Here is a 22,371-nt window from a genome sequence, read left to right as displayed (position 1 = left end):
GGACTAAAATCGGGCAAATTATTTAAATTTTTAGGCTTTCTGAGTTCATTCTAAATTCAGTATCAAGAAGTATCCAGAAATATCACTGCTTACCTGCAAATATGCATCATAGCGTCCTCAAAAAGGACCAGTTTCATTGGTCCAACAGCGTCGTTATAATTGCATAGAGCATCTCGAAGGAGACTAGAAAGAGCACCCCATTCCTTAACTGGCATGTATTTTGGCTCGCCAATACCTTGTGCAAAGTGGCAATAAATATTTGGTTTCTCCATCACGACATGCTCATCAATATCCTGGAAAGGGGTTGACAAGTGTTGAAATTACTTCTCCACTGGTTGCAATGAAAGTAAGGCTCAGAAGACAGACTTACCTCATACGTTTTCTTATATGCTTCAATTATCAACTTATGGAAACTATCAATATCCTTCTCTTCTGCCAGTTTATCGCCATATATACGCTGAGTTTCATGTATCCATAGTCTCACTATGTCGCTCGCTTCTATGATACAGTCTCCTTGACCAAATAGCAGCCCCTGCAATTCCATGAAATATTGGTTACAATTGGTTTGTTCGTAGTCACATCCTGATTCGTAAGCTAAAGACGTACCTTATCCTCGGAGTCGTGATACCTGTTAGTATCGAATGGAAGTCGGCTGTCCTTGTGTAATTAGGATACACCCTGCCTAACAGGAATTTACCAAGCTGAGGACATCTGACAGGCCAGGGACTCCTTCAAAACAATTTTGCTCATTAGATATGTTATAGCAATATTTATGGAACTTACATGGTTTGGATAAAAGTTACTTTCAATCAAATACGGGAAAGGTAGTGCATGATGTATTAATAGGACCGTAAATTAATTACGTGTGAAGTCACGTAACGTAAAGGGGCTAAATTTTATTAGAATATTTCCAGCCATCTTCGATTCACAAGTCAATATGAGTCGTCTAACGTTTCTCAGGTTATTTATTTTGTACGTCGCACATAATGTACGAAATCCCTCCAACCTCTAACTTTAAGACTGCTGCACCAGATGATGAAGATACGAGAGCGTGGTGTTATTTATATCGCGAGTGATAGTGAAGTTTTTTCCCGAAGTATAGGATCTTCTTCTTAAGTATACGCGTCTTCGAGATACCGTGAAGAAGAGCGGGGCTTACCTTCCAGGTTATTGTCCTGAATGTTGCGATGGTAGATGAAAAATAATGTATATTTCCCCAAATGATTTTGTGTTAAGTGCTTTGTGGAATGCCGCACCAGGAAAATGATAATTGAGGCTACATAAGGGCCAGAATATGTTACTGATGCTGATAGCATCCAGTGAATTAAAGAAGGGAAATAATATTCTCGATGAGAATAATAATAATAATAATAATAATAATAATAACAATAATAATAATAATAATAATAATAATAATAATAATAATAATAATAATAGGAGCTTGGACTGCACCCTTATGCTTGGGGAGCAAAAGTGAATGGGTTGCCATTAGACGGCCTGCTTGATGGATTTCGGGCTTGCTGACAAGGCAAATGGCCTGAGTGAAGTTTTGCTTACCACTTCTCGGGACTGTGCAGGCTGTTCACTCTTCCTTCCTACTGTGTAAGGATTACATGCTAAAATTAAGTGAGTATCAACGTCGTGTGACTCAAGAATTCATTAAATGAGAGACTTCCCCCATTGCTTGTATTTAATTAAATCGCCATAGAATTTGCAGGTAATACGCCCCGAATGTCAGAGGAGCTTGGGTTCAGTCGCAGCCAGCAGTGGGGGCTATGCTCACTGTTGGCGACCGCAGATAGACTATGCCATCTATTATTCATCTTGTAAATATGAAGTGTATTGTTCCATGTTTATTTCAGAGAGTGTTACTAATTATGTTGTGTATTGTTTTGGTTGTTGTGTTGCTACATAAGTTGTTCTACAGGAAGCAACGTTGTTTGATATTAGTGATATCCCGATGAAACAAGCATCATGTATGATTTAGAACTTCATAATGTAATCAGATCGGTTTGCTAAGGTAATGCAGTGATACGACTTTTAAGTGTCATGAAGTGCGCTCAGGATAGCTTTAATAGCATCATGACTTATAACTTGGAATGTATAAATCATGATGTAAGTATAATGAACCGTCGCGGGATATGCGTTTGTTTCATTGTATGTGTTTAAAGTGTTATAGTGTGTTAAATAATGAGTGTCTTCGAGTGTTAAATAGTCCTTTGGATATTTTTTTTTGCGAGGGGCTTTACGTCGCACCGACACAGATAGGTCTTATGGCGACGATGGGATAGGAAAGGCCTAGGAGTTGTAAGGAAGCGGCCGTGGCCTTAATTAAGGTACAGCCTCAGTATTTGCCTGGTGTGAAAATGGGAAACCACGGAAAACCATCTTCAGGGCTGCCGATAGTGGGATTCGAACCTACTATCTCCCGGATGCAAGCTCACAGCCGCGCGCCTCTACGCGCACGGCCAACTCGCCCGGTCTTTCGATATTTTAGAGTTATAGAGTGAGAAATGAGAATCAGAGATAAACTGAAAGACACTCAATCGCTCAACATAATTCAGATGCATATATTCTCATATGTGTAAATTTTATGGCATATCTTCGCATAGATTTTTAACTTCTGCTTTCTTAGTTCATAAAGCTTCTCATTGAGTAGTGTAGTCTTACTCCTCTTGTAATTGAGGTTGCCCACTTTCCAAACGCACCATTGACCTGCATGCTCTCGAGCTCAGCCACGCATGTTACTCAAGTAGGGGATGATGCGACTTCGATGCCGGGGTCATTTGCGAAGGTCTCATCAAAGATAATCCATTTAACCATCACATTTGAGAATTACAATAAATCATTACGCACTGGAAATATGGATCTTAGCTTGGTTTACGATTGTTTCCTCGGCCATAAATCCTGTCTTTGTGCTTTCGTTTCTCTGATATGGTGATAAGAAATACGCGTGCTGATTCGTGTCCTTCTTGTACATCAATGACCGATCCTCTCCTACTCTCAGCAGGTAAAGTTCTCTCTGTAGATTTAAGATAATCCCCGCATAAGTTCCCAAGTCTTATCTTATATCCTGAACTTGACTTTTGCCGACATCGACTCTCGTCTCCATTATCTTAAGGCGCTCTCCCCGTTCGCAACTCCTTCCGTTAATTCATTCCCACTTTCTGAATAACTTCCTGTCCAGATTATATCCTTTCAGTGAGACATTTTTGGATTAGTTCTACCTCGCTGTGAATTTCTACCTTCCCTAACTTAACTTCTTCCTCTATTCTTCGACAGATCTCTTTTCGATCCCTCTTTCTTTCTTCATCTCGTTTCTGGAATTCTTCCTTCTTACCCTTGGAACATTCATCATTCGCGATTTTTACTGCGTAGTAATTCTTAGATATTTCCTCCTTAATTTTACTGAGACGTTCTCCGACATCTTCAGGCATTTTGACGAGCGACTCCTGCTCCACTTTCCGAAGGTTATCCAGTTCGTTACTATTTGAATTCATTTCTCCTCAGGTCGTACCTAATTCACCGCTAATTATCTTCAGCACAGTCCGTGTCTCATTTCTTTCGCCGTTCATTTCGTTGTAAATTCGGTCTGCCTGCTCTTTGGTTCGTGTATTTACCATCTCACTACTCTGTGCGATATATGTCCTAACGATCTGAGTTACTTGTTCACTCAGTTCCATCCTACTTCAGTTAATTCTAATGTCACTTTCTCTAATTAAAGACGCATTTCCTCTTGAAACTGTCCCTTCAACTCGTGTACCTCCTCCATAATTCCCATATTCTAATATCATTTGGATATTTCCGGCATTCAACTCGGCGTTACCATTTACATTCCAATTAATAAATTACAAGATTATTTTTTAAAATTTTGTTCTCTGATGTCCCGCTAATTTACACTTAATTGTTAGTGACCGAAACGCACCGCGTTCAATTTCAATCGAAGTCCTCTACAAATAGCTTATACACAAGCTAGCATCTACCACTTAAACTGTCCTTATGTTGCCCTGCTCCTAACGTCTGTCTGTTAATGTTGGGCGCAGAGCCATGTCCTAGTAGCCAAGAACTACAATACCGCTAACGTAACAGACTACAACAACTGGCCTTACCTACTAAGGCATTCTCCGATTTATGACCTCTCGATTAGGGGCAATTGGTATTTGCATGACATTCGGTCCCTCATAATTTTCCGTGCATATCCACGACCGTTAACTCTGTCAGATAGCCTTCTTAACTACTGAATATTAGGTTCCCTCCCCGTTCACTTCACGTGAATTTCAGATGGGTTACGGGACACTACCCTTCCAACACACACGATTAATTATTCCTACTATAAAGAGCTTAGGAAGCATCTTTTTCGCTTGTGGATATTTTCCTATAATCTAATATGCCACAACGGCTCTTCCAAACTTCTCTGTTAAATAACCAGCACGCGTACTCGTTGTGTCTAGCTAACTTTATGGACTCTATCTCATTTCATGGTCTGACATGTTTACTCGCATAGCGAAACTGCGGCAATAAACTAGCAATGGCGTAGGTCACTACTACTACCAAAGTGTACTAGGTGGAAAAACAAAGCGGTATTCCGTCAAAAAATGCCCAGCGTTTGAATACGCCAATTACATTGTCCCCGTATCGCCACCAAAATCTGGTGATGCCCCAACTAATACGAGTCCGGTCCTACCTCTCTAAGTCTTTAGCCCAACCATCCGTTACTTTGCTGTACAAATATTATTTCACTGTGCAACTTTATGGAATATATATAAGTGATACCAAGAAACTCTTTCAATAAGCTCTTGTTGATACGGGGTCAACATCTCTCACAAATTTTTCCGCACTATTCAAACATGAAGCTCTGATATGGCTACTGATATTTCTTCTTTACACAACCTATGGTGGAAATCATCCAAAGCAAGGCGTGTTATCACAAGACGGAGTTCGAAATTCTAATCCATCCATTCACGGGTCATAATGGTATCACTATAAAACGAAGTCACTCAAAATGGACTTCATCTTGTCTTGGAGTTCGCTGAGAAGTGCATGGAATTCTCTGGTAGAGGAAAGCATCAGCTGAGCGAAGGTCTGCTATGTAGAACAGTAGGCTTCCAAACTCAAGGAGTTGTATTTACAATGCATATGTAAGCAAGGTAGCAACATCTAGGGGCCAATGAGCTAGATGGTAGGCCACTCTAAACAACAAGCATCATCATCATCAAAGTAGCAATTTGGAAGACTGTAAATTGATTCTGCAAATGACCTGTTCCATTGAATATTACAACATTTTAAGCAGTCTACTTACTTGAAATACGTTGGATAGGTCTCTAAGATTGAAGAGGTAATGGAACTTAACAGCTGTTGGTAGAAATAACTGCAGTGCTCTTTGATGAAACAATAAGGCCGCATCGACTACATATGCAGCCATTTTTCCCAGTTCTGCTGGGAATTTATAATCCGGATATGCCAGATGTTGGGACAGTATAGAATGGTAGATAGTATTGAGAGCTTCCACACCAGGAAAGCTGGAATATAAAAGTAATCTTACATGATATATATCATAAATACTATTAGGAAACAGAACACATGGAGCACTCAGTAAACCTACACGATATCTTTTACTTAGTTCTTATTTACATATTTCTTTATAACATTGTATAATCGTAGAACTACAAATTACACTAAAATTACACATTTAAGTGCGAAAAGCTTTCAATGCCCACTTTTAAAATATCGCCTGTTGTTAGGAATATATTGAAGACTTAATCCTTGCTTTTGAACGCCACAATGTTACAGGGACTGTTTAGAATTAACTACTTACGTGATAGCAAATACACAGAAATGCCGCTGAAGCCGAGGATTGATTGTGAAACTTCCAGCCATGGGGTTCATACAGGCCACATACTGACAGCTTCGGATGTCCTTCAGTGTCCATTTTGTCCTGTCGTACCAATGGCCATAGTCCATATGTTGGCGGATCAGTGTGTGTGGCTGAACCGTGCCGTATTCGTCAACCTGTAATTAAACACTAGTTGCCAGAGTAATTGGTTGCTGAACAGGGTTCACGGCAAATCAATTAAAACTTCTAGGCCTCTCTAAAGGAGCAAGCTTACTGGATGCACTCTACATTAGATCATACAGTTTCCATTCTTCTGCATTGAAAGTTGTTCATGCCTCAACTTTGGCAGTGGCCACACGAACCTGCCATGAGATGGTGTTTCACGTAATGCTGATATTAATTCTCCTGCTTTTAATTCTCGAAGTAAATATTGATATTGTAGAAAAAGGCCAGTCCTGGCAGAAGTAACGTAATATGAGAGGTTATTGCCCCAGAGATCCCCATAAGATAATTGAATTTCTTTGTGAAATCGTTAGTACAGCATCATCCACAGCGGAGCATGTACAATGATGTCATGACGCACGGTACATCTGCCAAACAAGCCTACCTCCAAGTTCAGATCTTAATCCTTGTGGGTTGTGACGTTGAGCTACGTATTAAACAGGTTAGTGACTCTAAACCGTCACTAGTTCCAGGGTATAAACAATATTCATCATGGAAGATTCGTAGTGAACTCAATACCTCCCCATGAACGGTTCAGTGGGAAAGTGTGCTCTCAAAAAAAAAAAAAAAAGAGTCGCTGAGAGTAGGACCGTTGTGTGCGGTGAAGCAGACTGCAATAAACTAATCACGCATACTAAACGCTTCAATTTGCCGCCAAGTCGGAGGGAAGAAGACGCCAATTCCCTAGCAAGGAGATGTACCATTCAGAAAAAATGATGTTTGAAATAATTGGAAAGGATTTTAAAGTATTAAAGTATTAGGGGGAGCGTTGATTTGGTTAACCCCTTGCCTAATTTATGGGCGTAGACATTTCATGAGTAGCCTGATATAATAACTTCTTGACTTTGGATTGGAATCAGACATTCATTTGACAGGATCACTGGTAATGATAAAATAAATGTTATGTCCTTATAGCCGCATATGAATGTATTGTACGTTGTATATGGCAACGTATTAAAAGCAAAGTAATGTATGGAAATGCACACGGATATGGATGTTTCATGTTGCATAACACAAGTTGAGGAGAAATAATTTTAATACTGTATATCAGTTACATTGAAGTGACAGAATATGAGTAGAGAGACATGAAAATTTCAGCTAGTAGATGAGCTATGTAGGGGATGCCTGGCCGAGGCGGTGAAGGCGTGCTCGGTTCTCCCGGAAGGACCTGGGTTCAAATCCCCGTCATGAAGTCGTAAAATTCAAGAAACGAGATTTCCACTTCCGGTGGTGCATAGGGCCCTGAGGTTCAATCAGCCTACACCAATAATGAGTACCAGGTTAATTCCTGGGGGCAAAGGCTGCCGGGCGTAGAGCTAACCCCTCTAGCCCATCACGTGCCGAGGTTAACAACGGTGGAAGCCTTTACCTTCCACTCCTCCAAGGGCCTCCATGGCCTGTACGGAGGTGACTTTGCTTTGCTTTGCTTAGATGAGCTATGTATATTCTAAAACAATGAGTGAGCATTTTCCAACTAGGTCATTGAGCCGTAGTTGTACATTATAACGGAATGGTCATTAACCCCTAATTGAATAGTATGGCAAAGTAGATTCCAAAAAATTGAACGCGGAATAATGTCATAACCTTGCGTAAGAGAGCAAACATAACCTTACAGACTCCACTACCGAGCTCGATAGCTGCAGTAGCTTAAGTGCGGCCAGTATCCAGTATTCGGGAGATAGTAGGTTCGAACCCCACTGTCGGCAGCCATGAAAATGGTTTTCCGCGGTTTCCCATTTTCACACCAGGCAAATGCTGGGGCTGTACCTTAATTAAGGCCACGGCCGCTTCCTTCCAACTCCTAGCCCTTCCCTGTCCCATCGTCGCCATAAGACCTATCTGTGTCGGTGCGACGTAAAGCAACTAGCAAAAAAAAAACAGACTCCACTGGAGGGGGCTAATTGGTCACGGAATAATACGGGGCGCTTTTGACCACCTTCGCTGAGGTTCTGTCGTAATACGCATACGTACATTGGCAATTCTAAACTCATTGGTCAACCTGGAGTGCTTTTGAAAGGTAGGTGAGGTAATGACATCGTACACTTACGTACGAGGGATATGATTTACGCAGCTATTCTCACACTGCACATTGGTTTGCGGTAACCTGGATAAGTTTAACCTCAAGGTACACTTTGGTGGAGCGGAATCGAACGGCCTCCCATGGAGGAGCCACAAATCGGTTAGGTGACATGCAGATGAGATTAACATGTCATTATGACGTGTTAAGCTAACATTGCACATGAACGCTAACCTAACCTCACACACACAGGCTCCCCATGGAGGAGTCCAATCCGTTAGGTGACTGGCAGTTGAAGTTATGACGTCTTAAACTAACCCGACTACGAGGAACGCTAACCTAACCTCAGACGGGATCCGCTTGGATGAGTCCACTAGTGAGGTTATTTGTAGTGTGGTTAACACGTGCGTTTACCTAACTTTGAACAAGAAATTTAACCTAACCTCACACAGGCCCTATGGCGTCTCCCCATTGGAGTAGTGACGCAGCTGTGACGTAATAAGTGCGGGTGATATAAAAATGCATGCTTACCTTTACGTAACCGAACGCGCAGGCCTTCTCGTGAAAGCTGTCACGCTACAGACATATAAGTACTTTGTGAGGTACCAGGCGATTTAAAATGCGTGCTTTTCGTTACATAACCGAATGCGCAGGCCTTCTCCTCACAGAGCTGTGACATCACAGCGTGGGTGATTTGAAATGCGAACTGCCAGCTAAGGGTGCATGACGTTATAACCTAACGTGCGTCCATTCCTTGTCCCGTTTCTCTACGGTGTTGGACTTCTGGTGAGATGAACCTGTTAAAATGGATTTTTATAACCGGTTGTCCTTCCTGACGTCAACCTCATCAGGGAAGGTATTAAGATGAAATTAATGACATGATATATGATAATAGGAAGGGAGAGGGTGGCACATAGCCTTTCCCTGCCTATTCAAAGTTTTACTTCTCCATCCGACGGACAATCTTCCTCCTCCCCCTTCTCCTGAAACGCATCTCTACTGTGCCAGTGTTGAATCCGTACCACTTTTCAAATTTCGTAACAGAGGTGCGAAGCAAACAAATAGCAGCGCTGGGCGTGCACCTTACAAAGGTCACAATGTTTAAACATGCAGTGATCACGTTGACATGTTTTTTTTTTTTGCTATGGGCTTTACGTCGCACCGACACAGAAAGGTCTTATGGCGACGATGGGATAGGAAAGGCCTAGGAGTTGGAAGGAAGCGGCCGTGGCCTTAATTAAGGTACAGCCCCAGCATTTGCCTGGTGTGAAAATGGAAAACCATTTTCAGGGCTGCCGATAGTGGGATTCGAACCTACTATCTACCGGATGCAAGCTCATAGCCGCGCGCCTCTACGCGCACGGCCAACTCGCCCGGTTTTGACATGTTTAGACTTGTTCGTTATCAAGGTGACTCTCTAGTAAACTCAAGCTTTTATATATCGTCGTTGCCGGGACGAAACCTCTTATGTGATAATATTTTGGAGATATACTGACCCGCAGCACCTACATTGTGAAGAGCGAGAATGCCTTGACAATGTTCACACAATATTGCACCTTAGAGGACATAACTTTAATTGCCAAAGTTCTAAGCTAAAATATTTCACATGGGAGGTGTTGTCCCGGCAGCGACGATATGCTTAGATTCTAAGATACTGTGACAGAGATTAGAGCGCTATATTCCATCATGACAAGTACATTAATAGTTCATGGGCAAGGCTTTTTAGGCGAATGGCAACCAATTTATTTTCAACGAGGTGGTTGTGTTGGATTGCACTGTGTTGTGGGTGCCAAAATTCGTCAGTTTGGTATTTGGCCCACCTTTGCCTTACTACATGCAAACAGATGAAGACAAACAGCAGACACAATGGATAGAAAAATATTTAGGTCTGCAGTGGGAAGAAACAGGAAAACCTTACCGCTTTTTAGCTATGATCATGAACGCTCATTTGTCAAGAGCTGATCTTGTTCCTTTTAAATGCTTTTGAAATTAAGTAATGGTTGCGTGAGTATCTACCATTATCGTGTGAAATTATCGACATGCATGAATTAGGATGACCATCATTTAAAACTCTTCTCAAGGAGCATACTGGAGAAGCAATTATAGAGTCATCACGGCATTTTTGCGTGCTCTATGATTGGTTGGGGTCGCAGTGCATGCCGGGAGGTGAACAACATATGTAAATTGCAGTGTCGAAGTAACGTTAGTGTGAAGGAAACATTTGTAAAGATATCATGTCATTTCCAACAGATACTAAGTGTAACGCAGTTGAGAAGGCAATCGTATAGTTTTATGCAAAAAGAAACTAAACACTTTTCAAGAAGAGGAGTCGAATGCATTAGCAAAGGCATTTTTGGTGAATGTAGCTGAGAATTCGGTAAGGAAGATCTCGTGATTGAACACAAGATCGTCATTTGTCAGAGGTTCAAACGTGTAGTTTACATCATAAACAAGTGAGTTTAGATATGGGCCCTCCAGTGAGGGAGTGTCGTACACATTAACTCATTAAACTATATCAAGGACCTAACACTAACGAGTTCTGCTCGCTGATAAACAATTATCATCGCTGCGAAAGTGTAAGCAAGCTGTCGCAGAAAAAGATGAAGGAACGTGCTGAGAGGATGGTGAGGAAGCATGCTGGGCATGGGCTCATCAATAATGTGATTGCTCTTCTTCCTTTTCAGCTTCATCTTTCTAGTTACCAGTATTGTGGCCCTGGAACTCGACTTGGTGTCCGCATGGCACGTGGTGATTCGTTTATTAATATATTAGATGCACGCTGCAAACAGCATGACATTGCTTATCACCGAAACAAAACTGAATTAAGACACGTAGCTGATGAACATCTGCTTCGTATAGCTATGCAGCGTGTGACGTCACCTAATGCTACAGAACAATGCAGCAATTGCAGTTGCCGGTGCAATGAAATAAAAACTGTTACCGGGTGGTGGCATTAAACAGCCAAGGCAGTAGAAATAATCTATGTATGAAAGGGAAGAGCAGATTTACTTGATGAATGAAAAATGTGTATGTACTAAAATATGTGCAATTTGTGAAACATTGAACCCATAATTCTACCCTGCTAAATATTGCAACTAAAAAATTGCAACTACAAGAGGCAACTACAAGTGCAACCATAACTCTTTATTGCAAGCTTATCTCACATCCCGTGACATGAGAATTCGCCGTGGGGAGCCAGCCACCCATTCGGAACACTTCGATTGACTTCAGGTAATTAATGATTAATGTCCATGGAATAAACCTTTATTGCTAGCGATTTCGGCATTATCATTAACCAGGAAATAAATAATTAAGAATTTTAAGAAATATTTAATGAAGCTAAAGTGCATAGGATGGAAATGTATGTAATTAGGACTGTGGCAGATTAGAAACACGTGCCAAGGCCACGCAATCCAAATGCGCGCGAAATCATCTAATCGAAATTGATTAAATACGCACTTTAAACGAACGGGAAAATCAGCAAATAACAGCATCATGACTTGGAAATTTTGGGGTGAATCTCAAGAAATCGGTTCAGTGGATATGAAATTGTGTGATTACAGTGTAAGTGATGTGTAGACATCCTAACGTTGGCTCAATGATAGATTTCGGATGCCGCGCGTATTATATAAATATAAGGATGAGTAGGCACTACGTAGGCTCAACGACAGGATTAGGACGTCGTCTGTATTTATTCAAGTCATAGGTTAGTCGTTTATGCGAATCGACTTGAACGATCTTAGTGTTAGCAATAGTGAATACGGATGTGAAGAGTGTTAGCAGGTATAATCCAGGCCATATTTCGGCATATTTCCTATTAGCCAGAAGGTGCACCCATAATGTGAGGGTTGTCCCACATGGAAACCTATCTATCTATCTACCTATCTATCTATCTATCTGTTTAGCCGCTCGTGTTCAAGTTCGATGAACTTTCGTTTTTTCTATTTACTTTCTTTACTTTTAAATTAATTTTTTCGGATGTCCGATGTATATTGATAGTGCCGTGTGCTGACAGTTGATTTTTGTACGTTTTTCGCTATGAATGCGGTTTCGATTCGTCAGCTGTTAATAATATTAAATTTTTAATTTTCGTTATTCACTTTATATTAGGTGAGACGTGGATCTATCGATCACTTGTAATTTAGTTAAACGGGACAATAGTAGGTAGACAGATAGTCGTAGTTATAGAAATTGCAAATATTTCCTTTACTTAGTTTGGATGTGGACTTGTATGTTAATAAACTTAACGACATAACTATTTATGACGTGGAAGACGGTTTAGTAAGAATATTTTCAAGGGCCATCTCTTTTCTTTAATTTCAGAGTTTGGCATTTCTTCTAAATGCACAATGAATTAACGTTTTGCTGCATTTCACAGTTTTGTTCCTTCAGGACGACGTAACGTAAAATCCCCTCGGATCATGTTGTTGTTGGTTCCTTCTGGACATCTATTTGGAGTGATGGATGTTTCAGCATCGGGATTTTTCTGTAACTTGAGGGTGTCACGATATGACAATACATGGTGGATTTTTAAATTTTGATTATCACAATTGCTGTTAACTTGTAATGAATCCTCTGTTTTCTGGTAATGTTAAGCAACCTATCCATAGCAACTGATAGTCGATTTGGTTCAATTAAGGGTCCATTCGGGGGTTGTTCCAATATCCGATAGGATACCAGACTGGTGGACAACCTTAATTGTGTATACATCCGGAATTCTATTTGCTGAAGGTCAGATTTTCCTCGGATCGTGTGGATTAACTCTCAGTTATCGTTTGGATTAATGGTGCCCGATTTTCAGGTTTTATTCTCGTTTTCTGGTTTTTGCTGTCCCCGAACTTTACACGACATTTTGATCCATTTAAATAATGTTGAACTATGATATTAACAGGGTAACGCTCACGTTATGTATTGTGACAGCGTGGAAACGTTCTCAAATCATTAAGTGATTTTGCTAAACAATTTCAAATATATGTTCATCGTGATTAAATTTGAATAAATATTTTCGTAAGCACATTCTTGTTAGTTAGGCTCTCTTCTAAACGCCATCATTTGGTCAACCTGCTACGACCCCCGAACTAAGGGTTCGATATTGCTGTGGCAGACGACTTACAATGGAACGGTAAGTTCAAGGGTTCAACAAAATGCGGGTGTTGCTTGAAATTTTAATATTAATCCTACATTACCCAATGATCTCATTTAACTAGTAGCAATAATGTTGATTTGCAATATTAAATTTGTCTTATGCAGGAGAAGAATGAGAGGCGGAGTTCTTAGAATTTAAAAATCAAGTTTAAAAGTACATTCTATTTATTAATTCCTGGATTAAGGTTGTTATTAAAATCTACCCATTTGCCATACATTTTATTTCCATAACGACGAATAACACGTTCGATGAAATAGTCATCAGGATATATTTCTTTTCTGCAGTTCTTCGATATAGAACCCTCACTTCAATAGGCTGTCGTGAAAGCGAAGTAAATACGTAGCTGGATTAGTAAACTTAAAACTCCTCATTTCAAATGTTCCTGTGTTCCAGCTAGGTGTGTATCGTTTTGAAAAGGTAGTCATGTGTTTGCTGATGCGAACGAAATCACACGTTCTAAAGCGATGGTGGTGGGGATCAGCCATTTTGATAACAAGTTGAATAGTATCTAAGCGTGGTGCATTCTTAGTAACAAGACGTGACTTTGTGCCGATAGTGCGATGAGGTGTATCGTTGTAGGTAGACACGAGTCTAGTTAGCAGTTCAGTCCAACGATAAGAACCTTCAGCCATAAATTCTCGCCACATCATTGTTCTGAGTGTACGATTAAAGCGTTCTACAACACTTGCCTTGAGATTTCCGTGTGTAGAATAGTGATGAATGCCGAGTAACTTGAGGTTAGGAAAAAAATCCTTGTTGCAGAGCTCTTTACCTTGATCGGTTTGAAGAAGCCTTGGGCAGCGTTTTGTTTATCCTACAATATGTTGAAATTCATCTTTGACTTGAGCTTCTGCCTTAGAACGCACAGGTTGTGCAAAAGCAAACTTAGAGTACACATCGATGACAGTAATTAGATGCTTATGCCCCTTATTGCTACAAGCATATGGAATCATTTCTACTAAGTCTGCTTGCCAGATATCATCTTTTCCGCGTGTAATAACGTGTCTGCGATAGTAGTTGCGACGAGCTGGTTTATGTAACTCGTGTGCAAATCTAATCTTTACGCGTGAGGTCTCGTATGGACGAGCCATTACTGAATAATAACCGCATGATGTAATTCTCTCTCTATTTCTAGAATTTCTGATTCATGACCTGGGTGACGAGCAACTTGCGAAGCTCTTAGAAGTTGTAGTCGTTCTCCGAGTAAGTTAGGTCCATTCAAATATCTTCCGCCTACATACGGCAATACATGCTAGTAGATAACACGTGCTGTCGATTGATGTGAGGTGAACAGCTTAGAAATAAACTCTAGATACTTGCGACTCTTATTAATATTTACACCTTCTGTCCTCTTATAATTACGTCGTGTAAAAAGGAGTCCTGAGAGACCTTTGTAGGTTTATTGGTAACACCTTTTAAAATGAGACAGTTGCCATTTGCATTACCTATCCAGAATCAGTCGTCTTCATAGCGAATACCGTAGGTTGTGTCAGTTTGTCATGAAATGAGTTTTCTATATATGGAGAAAAGAGTGATTCATAGGTATTTTGAATAAAAGTGTTAAACTGATTACGATACTCTGGCGTGATAATAACCTCAGCCGTATCGGTAAGTTCTTCTTCCTCATCCTCTCCTTCACACCTACCCTGCTCCACCTCTTCCACATCCTGCTTCTCTTCTCCTTCGAGTTCTGCAGGCTTTCTTTTTCTTCCTTCTCTTTATCATGACATGTTTGCATAGAAACAAAACTTGTGGTAGACTTGGGAAATGAAGTATAATTAACAATGTATTTACGTGGTGTACCTTGTTGCGTTTTCAAAAATAAATCTGTGTGTGCTTGAAATCGTTTAAGCTCTCTAAATTCTCATCGAATATTGTTTCGAGCACGGATTATATATTGGGTAAACTGTTTGCTGGATGTTGTCATGATGGCGACTTTTGAACAAGTGAGTTCTGTAACTCTGTCTTGAGGCACCTAAAATGATCAAGGCCCATGCCATGCCGTCCATAATGAACAACATTTGTTTATCAATAACTAAAAAGCCGTAACGATGTGATGACAAGCATGTAGCACACATACTTTTGAAGTTATTGAATGTCATATCAGTGCTAACATGATTATCATACCGATATCACATGTTGCTCACATCTTGCCGAAAGAAACAATAAAACTTGCGTTGACGCGTATCAACTGCTTACGCACTGGATATGTTTGGCATAAATTGAAGCAATCTATGTATTTATGTTGTCCCATACTGAAGTATGCGCGAATAACGTTTTGCTGTTCTGTTGCGACATCGTCAAAGATCATAACAGAATTGGGAAGCATATCATCCGGTGATGGTACTTGCTCAGGTGCATTGAATTGAAAATATTTCAAACCGTCATTAACCAGATCGTGCATTGCAATTTGTAGAAAAGTATATAGCGGTTGATCGCAGTCTAGCTTGAGCAATCGGTGAGTGCGGACGCGTGGTTTAGTGCGTGCCGAGAAATATGGTGGGAGTTGAAGAGTACCGGGCCGCGGCTGGGAGGTGGCAGTGGAAGCAGAGGAAAGAGTCCAAGACAGGTTTGGTAAAAAAAGAAGAGGTGGCAAAGATGGGTGAGGTGCTTCTTGTAGCAGCAGCGTTAGCTGTGCTTATGGTCATTGGAGGGAGGAGGGTGGAATTAAAACCCGGCCAGAATAACAGTGGCAACTTCAGCTTGGAAGATTTGTCAGCACTGAAGGTGATAGCGAGGCAAGTCATACAGGAAACCTGCCAGTGGGAGCAGTTGAAAAAATAAAGGATATGATGCAAGAGCAGACAAAGGAGATAACGAATATGAAGGAATGGATAGAAGCTAAGGTAGAAGAATCGATTAACAGAACGTGTAGTAATGAGAAATAAATAGAGCTGTTAAGGGGGAAAGTAAAATATATCTAGAAGAGGAGGATTTGAAGATGAAGAAGCAAGCAGAAATATGCAGTCAGGAGAGGATGAAGAAGTCGATATTTGTACATGGCGTGCAAGAAGATGAGAAGGAAAGCAATGTGGACATTATTTGTAGGGTGGTAGAGATCATACATACTAAGATGAAGATAAATTTTTGTGAAGTAGATATAGACGATGTGAAAAGTGTGGGCAAAGCTAAAGGTCGCAGACCAAATAGGGTAAAGTTACTGTCTACCCTTATGGCAGAAATAGTGTTAGGAAACGCCAGTAACTTACAAGGATAGAGAGTAGGGGTTAGGAGAGACATGGGTAAGGAAGGAAGTAAAAATATGAAAAATATGAATAAACATCTTTGGAGAGCGAGGCACCAAGGCTAATAGAGCACATAAGGGGGCAGAGGCCAGTAGTGTCAAATGTAAAATGGTTTTTGGAGTTTTCAGCGTCAAAATTGAAAGCAATGGACGATCACTGCAGTACGGAAGTGGAATTGAGGGCAGTGTAAGATGGAAGGAAGGTCGCAGAACCAATTAGGGATAGAGTGGAGGGAAGTGAGGAGAATAACCCAGGAGGAAGCGGGCAGTGCTTTGCGGATCCCGAAGAAGAAAGTCGAGAAGTGGTGATTGAGAGAGAATCACAAGAATCGTTAAGTACAGAGTTCAGTGAGAGAGAGAGGCGTGACGAACAGAAAGGTTGTGTGTTGTTTTGCCTGCTGGTTGTTTAAAGGGGCCTAACATCGAAGGTCATTGGCCGGTAAGGCAGTTATGAGCAAAGGAAGAAGTAAGAATTTAAAAGAGTTGTGGGTTAAAATGTATAATGGTATGGCTGATATGGAGGGAAGAGAACGACAAAAATATTAAAAAATTAGAATTGGAAACGGAGAGTCAGAGGGCTCTAGTGACAAGAAATAACAATAGGGGTGGTAATTTGGAAGGGGGAGGGTAAGCCATTACTAAATTGGAAAATACGACTTGTGAATATTGAAGGGCTATTAGGCAAATTATGCAATAAAAACTTTAAAGAATTAGTGGAAATTTACGATATTGTGGCAGTCTTAGAGACTTACCTTTAAGTAGGGAAATAGATAACACGGGAAGGGTTTATGAACAAATATAAGTACAAAAGAAAGGAGAGGAATAAGGGAGGCACCCCAGAAGGAATAGTTCTTGTAATAAAGAAATAAATTAGTGAGGATGTAGAGGATATTGAGACAGAGGTGCAAGAGGTTATATGGATTAGATTTAATATCGGGAGGGATGAGGAAAGGGTTAAGAAGGTAAGCTTGACATTCGCATATTGCCACCCAAGGAGTTCTTTGTACACAAATAAGTATTTTTGAAGAGTTATTGTTATATATTTGCATGATACCAGTGAAATTTGCAGAAGAAGGTGATATGTTGATATTTGGAGCCTGGAATGCGAGAATGGGGGAACAGAGCCCAGTTTATAGTAGAGAACAAGGAAGGTTAATGAGGAAATGTAGAAGAAGTGAAGATAAAGGCACAAACAGTTGTGGTGAGAAACACCTAGAAATGTGTGCAACGGGGAATTTATTTATTCTAAATGGATGGAAGGAGGGCGATAGTACTGGGAAAATGACATTTGTTTCAGAGCGGGGAGGAAGCGTGATTGACATATTTTTAAGCTCGGGAGGTTTGCTAGAGGAAATAACAGGGATGGAAGTAGGAGATTCTCTTGAATCACAGCACTTTCCTGCGTGGTTATTGTTTAAGGAAGAGGGAAGGGAGGCACAAAATGAAAGAGGTTAAGATGAATGATGAACTAGGGAGAGGGTATATTAAATATGAATGAGCAGAGAAACGGAACGGGATTGGAAGAAGATAGTAAAAGAAGAGTTACAATTAATAATTATTGATATGAGGTCACGTTGGAGGAAAATAACATAGGTAGAGCTTTGGAATTACTTCGGCATCCAATCAAGAGGATAGCCCAGATTGAAAAGAGGTAGAAGGAGAAAAACAGAGAGGGGAAATAATGGTTTAGTAAAGAGTGTGAGATAATGCGAAGGAGGGTTTTATGCGCGTTGGGAGGGTATAAAAAATTCGGGAGCTCAGAAAGAGAAGTTTTCTGTAACTTAAGGAAAGAATACAGAAGGAAAATCTGTGAGATAAAAGAAGTCCTGGATGAAAGAACAAACGGAAGCGATAAATAAAGGGTGTAGGATGAATATTATGGAAATAGTTTGGGAGAGAATAAGCAGAACAATTAAAGGTGGAAGGAGACTTGAGAAAAAAGTATTGAGGCTGAGCAGTGGGTGAACTCTTATAGTGAACTACTCGGGGGCAGTGGGGAGGAATGGTTGAGAGAGAAGTGGGAAGAAGTGATGTGGAGAGATAGGGGAGTATCAATATACGAACTGGAAAAAGAAATCACAAAAGTAGAAAACTTGGAATTGATATGAATAATCAGGGGTAGGTCTGCAGGAGGACGTAATGGTAACAATAATAAGTTACGGAAAGAAATAAGCAAAAATGGAACAATAATAGAGGGCATAGTGAAAGTATGTAATAAGATTTTTGTTGGGGTACGTACCCTAATGAGTGGGAAATAGGAATTGTATGCCCAGTATACAAGAAGAAAGGTAGCAAAAGGGTATAAACAATAATAGGGGTATATCTCTGTTAGATACCTAAGTATAATTACTACAGGGGTTTTAGGTAATAGATTAAGTGAATGGGCGGAAAGGAACGCAGTTTCTTCAGATTACCAAGGGGGATTGGAAAAAGAAAAAAACGGTAGACAAATGATGAGAGTGAAGGCGACTTTTATAGAAATACTTGAGTATAAGTGGCAAAGTGTATGTAGCGTCAATTGACTTTGAATAAGCATTCGATAAGGTAAATAGAGGTGCTTTAATTGAAAAATTGTGTAGGTTGGGGGTTTCGAAGAACACGATAAGTGCAGTTGAGGCAATAATTTATACAAAGTGATCAGCTGCTGTGTTAAATTGGATGAAAACAGGTTGAGTAAGCCCATACAGTCTATGGTGGGTTTAAATTATCCGTGTTATTGTTTTTTTTTATTTATCAATGATATTTTGGACGGACACGGGGGTTACCGGTGATTAATGGGTTGGAGATACCGGGATTGATTTTTGCAGACGATATGATTTTGCTGACATTAACCGCAGGTGGAATGCAGAGAAGACATTTTTTCTTTGTATGCCTCCTTTAATCGATTCTTCCTTAACTTAACTTAGTTCCTTTTCTTCATAATCCGTTTTTCTCTTCTGATTGCTCTCCTCGCTTTTGTTCATAATGTAATATTTATTTATTTATTAATGTACTATACCATTACTTATGTGTTATATCTGCATTTATTTTGCTCTTCTTCTCTTCGTTTTACGTTCAATCTTCAATTTTGCTTGTTGTTTCTTTTGCCTTTATGTTTTGTTGTTAATTGTTGTGTCTCTACAGTTACTTTGTTATCTTGTTAGTTTTTAATTTTTCCTCTATTCTTTTCATTAGATGCTTTTTCGTCATTGTTCTTCCACTTATTTTTTTATGTTTGCCTTGTGCTACTCCACTGTAAATATATTTTTCCTTTGCGGAACTCTGTAAATCGGCTTCTTGCTGTTTTGGTTTCCCATATAAATAAATAAAGCTTAAACACAGTGTCGGAATATGCAATGTAATGGGACTTGAAAATTAACGGGAACAAATCTAAAGTGTTAGTAATGCAGAAACGTAAAGGAAGAAAAAATGACTTGGATGGTGTAGGGAGAGAGGTTGGAACAAGTAAACAAGTTCGAGTATCTAGGAGTGATTTTTAACTGACAAGGGACATGGGATGGTCACGTCAAAAGAGCGAGGAGTAAGGGGATGGTAGCCTTAACCTCAGTTAAGAATTAAGTGGCCAAATTTCCAGGAATTAGCAACAGAACTCTGAGGTTAGTCTTATGATAGGTTGTATTTGGTAGGATAATGTATGGGGCGGAAGTATGGGGGATGGAGGGAAAGAGAGTATACTTAAGACAAATTGTTAGTAAATTTGGCAAGGCTGTGATGGGACTCCCACAGTGCACAGCGATTGCGGAGGTGGATTAATATGAGGGGAAGATACAGAGGTGGAGTTTGTGATAAGAGTAGTTAAATATCGGATGAATTTGAAAAGAGACGAAGGGGGAGCGTTTTCCCGGCCGCGTACAAGCAACAAAAGAAGAGCATGTACAAGGGATGCTGGTTAAAAAAATTAAAGATACCTGGAGGGGGTGGGATTGGGTTACATGTGGGAGGAGGTTAGGAAAAAGAAGGTACTATAGAGCAGGTGGTGCTTTCGAGGAGGATTAGAGATATACAAAGGCAGAAATTGATAGAAGAGTGTAGGCATAGAGGATCGCTTAGTTTTAATAAAGTAATGGAAGTGACAGAGCTAAATATTAGGAACGTAGATAGGTTAAGCAGAGGAGGGTTACTATGGTAGGTTGATGGGGCTATACAAAAATAAGGAATGGTTAAAGGGTAGAGATAAGACATTATGTGTGTTATGATGTACATTTACTGTAAGTATACGGTAAAGGTAAGAAATAAACTTTTGTGTGCCAAAAGCCGAGCACTATTAGGAAAAAGGATGAGCAGAAAATTGAAAGTGAATAATCAGAGAAAGGGAGTAAAACAGCTACCTATGTTCGGTAAAGAGAATTTGTGAAATAAAGTTACAAGAGGAATGTTCATAGAAAAAAGGCTAAAGAGTTAAGGGTGAAATGTGAAAACGAATTGGAGGAGTGTGTAAGAGCGATTAAGATTTATAGGTGTAGAGTTGATTAGTGTGGTTAAGTGTGAAAAGTGAGTGCTGGCTGGATATTTCGGAGTGTTAAATCTGGAGATACAGTGAAGGTGAGTGAAGTGTAATTAGGATGAGGACGTGGTAAGAAAGTGTAATTGCGGAAGGTATAATTGAAAGGAACAGAGCGTGTTATTAGTGTTATGCAATAACACGGACGTGAAGTTGAACTAATAGTGGTAAGCAACTTAGAGAATGCGAGTCATGAGATAACTGTTGCCGCACAAGTGAACTGGAATTGGCGCATTCGCTGAGGATGACGAAATGTGAAGTCAGCGGTTATGGAAAGTATTGCTCTGTTGAAATAAGTGTGCGTATATGAGAGAGATTAAGAGGTAGGGTTTGAGTTAAGTTCCTTCTGGTAATGTCGTGCATTTTATTATTATTATTATTATTATTATTATTATTATTATTATTATTATTATTATTATTATTATTATTATTATTATTATTATTATTATTTGTAGTAGTAGTAGTAGTAGAAGAAGTATATTGTTTTTATAAATTCAATGGAGACGGTGGAAGCGGCATGCAGGGACTGAGGATGACTACTTTAGTGACACTCAAGATGGGGTGTCACGTTTCCGGTGTATCCGATAAACCTCATGTCATTTTCAAGGAGTCTCGTGTTTCGTTTTCATTTGTGTTGTGTTCCACATAAGACTTTATTATTATTATTATTATTATTATTATTATTATTATTATTATTATTATTATTATTATTATTATTATTATTATTATTATTATTACCGTTTTTGGTGGATCATCAGAGGTGAAAGAAGGTGCGTGCTGGAATGGGTCTAACTACAAGGCTGAAAGATGAAGTAAAATTTCAATAAAGGTTATATTTTCAAAACTTAACAATTTTGACATAAAAAATTTCGGATTTTTAACAAATAACAACAAGTCAAATCAGGTACAAGACCAAGAAAGCCGAGATTTAGATAGACTTTAACAATCTGGGTCACAATCCCTAATTTCTACAATTCCTGAGCTCTCAGCAGAAATTCCCTCAATACAATGGAGCGTTTGCTACCACCTTTAAATCTCAAGCCTCTCTGAGGAACATTTACCACAAGTGAGAGAGCTAACCCGCTCTCAATTTTCCGGGCCTATCAAAAGCAAACAACCAACATTACTATCAACTGCCCTCAAGGCACACCTACAAAGAAACAGGGGTATCTAGTACCCAATCTACTGGGCCTTCGTGGAAAAGGAATAGATAAATTAAATGGCCCAACAATATCAAGACGAATGTAGGCGTGTACTTGCACTCCTACATGAAAGCTTGTTAAAACCTAAGTGGCGCTAAGCCGATATACAGGGGCTATTCCCATACTATAGAGGTGACTCGTATAAGAAAAATTTTAACACATTAAGGAAGAGTAGAAAATAAGTTACGAAAACATAGTCACCTCAA

The 22,371-nt window shown here is 39.8% G+C and overlaps 1 protein-coding gene across 1 annotated transcript in view; it reads right to left on the bottom strand.

Moving 5' to 3' along the window:
• The window catches only part of LOC136863901 (dynein beta chain, ciliary-like), a 5,220,903-nt gene that overhangs the window by 2,326,631 nt on the left and 2,871,901 nt on the right, over window positions 1-22,371 (bottom strand). Inside the window, exons 49-52 of the mRNA XM_068226514.1 lie at window positions 5,816-6,009; window positions 5,300-5,519; window positions 371-532; window positions 94-293 (exon numbers count right to left, since the gene is read on the bottom strand). Coding sequence (XP_068082615.1) covers window positions 94-293; window positions 371-532; window positions 5,300-5,519; window positions 5,816-6,009 — 776 coding nt within the window. The remainder of the gene's footprint in view (window positions 1-93; window positions 294-370; window positions 533-5,299; window positions 5,520-5,815; window positions 6,010-22,371) is intronic.

This window comes from Anabrus simplex, chromosome 2 (assembly GCF_040414725.1).
Source record: "Anabrus simplex isolate iqAnaSimp1 chromosome 2, ASM4041472v1, whole genome shotgun sequence".
Taxonomy (NCBI): domain Eukaryota; kingdom Metazoa; phylum Arthropoda; class Insecta; order Orthoptera; family Tettigoniidae; genus Anabrus; species Anabrus simplex.
This window is presented reverse-complemented; position numbering and strand designations above follow the sequence as displayed.